The following is a 4,053-nucleotide window of genomic DNA, read 5'->3' on the forward strand; positions in this document are numbered from 1 at the left end:
TTGCTCAGTTGTAACGTTAGACGGAACTTCGTAAAACATGCGTCGAATTAGCCAATCATAACGTCACTTGTCTGCGGTCTACATACTGATCAGCACACGTCCATAAAGTCACACGAACCGGGACAATTTCAACTTTAGATACTTCCTCTGGCTATGTGAGCGAAATATTAAAAAGGAGTCCTATTCGTCATCGTGCGTTTTAAAGCAATCTGACTAATACATTTATTTGTTTTATCGATTTTAAGCGTCGGAAGGAACCTGTCACCTCCCTGTTGCTTTGCTATAAAGCCGAGCGTGCGAGTCAGTACGGTCACGGAGACGCGCATCGGAAGCGCGCACTGAAGAACTGTGTTATATGTGGAGGAAACTGTTCACGCACAGCTGACAGAACACTGTACAACATACTCGAACAATACGACTTGAATCGACGTTTAGCTTGCGTTTTATACTTTAAAGTGCTTTGGGAAAGGAAAGTTGGGTGAAACATGAAATTTCTCTTACCGGCTGTAGTCTTTTTTCTTGTTTTGTGCCAAGTTTTTGGAGAAGAATTGGGTCCAAAAGAAGACCTTGATTATTGGACAGGCAGCAATCAGATACAGGTGAGTTTTTTTCATCTTTGACTGTTATCTAAACATGTTTTTTCAGATTAAATAAAAGCTTCTGCAACTATTTGACATTTTTAGGGCTGATTTTAAAGGACTTTTTTATTAGTACATACAAAACAACAAAACCATTTTGATCAAGTAGTGTCGTTATATCTTATTACAATATGTTAGTATATATTAATAATTGTAAAAAAAAAAAACATTCTATCTGTAAAGGTAATTCTATATAATTGTTACTTTTCATGATTATAACTCATTGATTATAACAGAAAATATCACAATTGACATTACAGTGAGCATATTACATTGTAATTACTAATAAAGTACTGTGTAATAATAACGAGCAACATTATATAATTATTTTTGGTTAGAATTTTAAATTATCATCATCGATTTGGTAGGATGTAGCCACATATTCACAATTGAGGAGGACTAAATGCAATAACATAGAAATGAACCATTAAAACGTATTATATTACCACTTTACCATTAAATATTAGAGGGTGACATACACCATAAAATCCCCCTATGGCAGTAACAGCCCTAATTTTAGTATCATGTAATATGTGTAACATGGAAAATTGACTAAAAATCTTATCAGCTGTATTCATTCAATTTCATTGGGTAGTTAGGAAGGATTCAAGTACAATATGCACAGGTCGCTGTCCAGTGCTGAATAACTCAATGCTCATATTGCTTGTTTGAATGGAGCACACGTTTCCCATTTGACATTGCGGGTTGGAAGAGAGCCAAGCACTTATGTCTCTCATGCTCTTTGTGTCTATAAACGGCATCTTTGCAACTGCTATACCTCGTGAAGTATTTTTGTGCTCAAATACTGTGGTGGAAAATCATGAATTTGGTGAATTCTGTATTGGGATGCATTGGAGAGTTATAAAAAATACTAATTGTATCAGAATCAAGGGTTCCAGTGGTCTTATACTGTGAGTGGCATCTGTATGCTGGGAGTCTAATGTTGCACTAATCAAATCATCTTTAGCAGGATGAGTGGCTTCAGGCGGATCCCTTCAGAGAGATACTAAGACGCATCACGAGGAAACCCCGACCTCATCAGTTCATTGGTCTGATGGGGAAACGGTCCTCTGGTAAGACCACAGTCATATTTCGTCCCTTATTTGCCACTTATGCATATTGTAAAATATTCAAATCAGATGTTGATAATACACTTTAACTAGAATGCAGCAAATTCCAAAAATGCCTTTTGACCTATAACTGACATCTCTTTCATTCTTCCACCCCCACAGCAAATGCACAGATTACACGAAAAAGTAAGTGATCTCAAAAACACTCCTGCATACGGTGCATATATTACTTGCTAAATGCTTACATTTTCCTAAAAGCAAAGACACTTGAGGAGAGATTTACAAATACAATCAAACAAAGATATTTGCAGTGTTTTTCTCAAATGAATAAAGGTTTTTGCAACTCTAGAAGGAAAGAAGACTTTCATTGTTACAAATCCTTGATCTTTGCAGGTTTTACTTAAGCTCAATCACATTCACAGCTTATTAAATGGAACCTTAATGAGTTTTAGCGATACACGATTCCTTTTAATGCAAGCTCACATCCTCAAGGCCTTTTTCACAGTAGATTAAAACAATTGTAAAGACATAGAATCCTTCAACTGCACTCTAGGCTTCAACAATATTGCAAAACGTATATATGTCCCTTAATTGTCTTCTAGGGCATAAAATCAATTCTTTTGTGGGGCTGATGGGTAAAAGAAGCCAAGAGGAGCCAGGTAGGAACTGCAAAACCTCTCAAATAATAAAAACTAGTAGTTTTTTTAAAAATTGAGTTACGACTTATTTGTAACCCAGACCTCCTCTCTTCACAGAATCGTATGAATGGGGAACAGTACAGATCTACGACAAAAGGCGTTAATGGCTAAAATGGATCATCGTCACATCCGCTACCTTAAGGATCATTTCATTATGTGATACTCTTTTCTTTATTATTCAGGTCAGAAATAAACATACTTATTTCACATTGTGAAATAAGGCCACACCTGTGCCAGTTTATTTGTCAGATATTTGAATACGGTTCAGCTGTGATCAAATGTGTTTGTCACGACATCTTTCCCGATGTTGTGGAGCATTAAAGCAAAGCGGTTTCCTTTCTAAGGTACTCAGAGATTTGTGCTGAAAATGTCAATACATAGTGCCTCATACTAGTGTTTTCACCATAACCTATGATGTTGTAATACCGACAGTCCGGGTGTGATGTCATCCTGCGCATGTCCTGTCACTGCTACGAGCAGTTTTTGCTATCTTGATATTTCTGTGTGATTGTAGCTTGATATTAAAAATATTTTCTTTATTGGTGGAACTTTTAATTTCTTGTAGTATTGTTGAATGTGTGGCGTATCACGGACTAAAGGAAGTTTTCAGTGGTGCACTCACTCCACCTACAGGCTATAAGGAATATTTAAACCATCAAGCATCCTTTTAAACCAGACTTATCAAACTGTATCAATAAAACACATCTCAACTGGTATTTTGAAGAAAGCCTTTATCAATATCATGACCATATATTTCAATGCAATCACTCCAGCATCTGAAGCACATTAAACTTTCCAAATTAATTGAAAATATCTAATCAAGTACAAGTTCTTTTTTTAAACAGTCATACTGTTTCATTTCTCCAATTCAAAATTATTTTATATCACATTACAGCAATGTTGCAGCAATGAAAATACAATAAAATAAAAAATATAAAAATAATTTAATACTAAGCCACCGTTTACGGATAAACATCAAACCCAACTTAAACCAGTGCCATTCATTCAACTTGAAGGCTTACAATAACAGTCAAACTGTTTTTTGGAATAAATATCACTGCTTAAAAGCAGTTTAACTAGCCAACCAATTATTAATGCCAATTAGCTGACCACACACACACACAAATACAAATACACTCAAAGAGACGGTCCCACTGAAGGAACCTGGGATAAGTGCATAACTCAATTACACAGTAGTAACAGCTCATAGACTGCCAAGATAACATCCAGCCCTGATATTACAAAAAGAGTAAAAAATTAATTTATTCCCAAAATAATAATAAAACAAAAACAAACCTACCTACCTACCATTCAAAAGTTTGAGGTCAATAAGATTTTTTTTTCCTCTTCAAAGAAATGAATGCTTTTCAGCAAGTAGCCTACAAATTCATAGCTTAGTTCATCAGAGCTTTCAATTCAAAAGAATTCTGAAAATTCTGAAATCCTGATAGGAAAAAAAGCATAATATGAATTAGAAATGTTTCTTCAGCTCCAAACGAGCATATTAGAATGATTTCTGAATGATCATGTGACACTGAAGACTGGAGTAATGGCTGCTGAAAAAAAATAATAATCAGCTTTGACATAACAGAAATTACATTCTAAAAAATATTTAAATAGAAAGCAGTTATTTGGAATTGTAATATT

General features: G+C 35.0%; 1 protein-coding gene across 4 annotated transcripts; it reads left to right on the top strand.

Moving 5' to 3' along the window:
- The first annotated feature begins 211 nt into the window (after positions 1 to 211).
- Positions 212 to 2,945, top strand: tac1 (tachykinin precursor 1). Of its 4 annotated transcripts, none has more exons than XM_048201155.1 (5): positions 212 to 599; positions 1,609 to 1,711; positions 1,871 to 1,894; positions 2,311 to 2,367; positions 2,447 to 2,945. In XM_048201155.1, exons 1-5 carry the CDS (start codon positions 486 to 488, stop codon positions 2,515 to 2,517), a joined length of 369 nt encoding a protein of 122 aa, XP_048057112.1. In that variant the 5' UTR covers positions 212 to 485; the 3' UTR covers positions 2,518 to 2,945. The 4 variants fall into 4 exon arrangements, with proteins under 4 accessions (XP_048057112.1, XP_048057111.1, XP_048057113.1 ...); XM_048201154.1 differs by having other exon boundaries at positions 216 to 599; positions 1,606 to 1,711; XM_048201156.1 differs by having other exon boundaries at positions 216 to 599; positions 1,606 to 1,711; positions 2,464 to 2,945.
- The last annotated feature ends 1,108 nt before the right edge of the window (positions 2,946 to 4,053 follow it).

Source organism: Megalobrama amblycephala, linkage group LG9 (assembly GCF_018812025.1).
Source record: "Megalobrama amblycephala isolate DHTTF-2021 linkage group LG9, ASM1881202v1, whole genome shotgun sequence".
Taxonomy (NCBI): Eukaryota; Metazoa; Chordata; class Actinopteri; order Cypriniformes; family Xenocyprididae; genus Megalobrama; species Megalobrama amblycephala.

Excerpts from the sequence above, each read along its gene's own strand:
- tac1 (XM_048201154.1), top strand. The coding sequence starts at position 486 with ATGAAATTTCTCTTACCGGCTGTAGTCTTTTTTCTTGTTTTGTGCCAA. Across the intron at positions 600-1,605 it reads CAGGCAGCAATCAGATACAG|CAGGATGAGTGGCTTCAGGC; the intron begins GTGAGTTTTTTT and ends AATCATCTTTAG. Across the intron at positions 1,712-1,870 it reads GATGGGGAAACGGTCCTCTG|CAAATGCACAGATTACACGA; the intron begins GTAAGACCACAG and ends CCACCCCCACAG.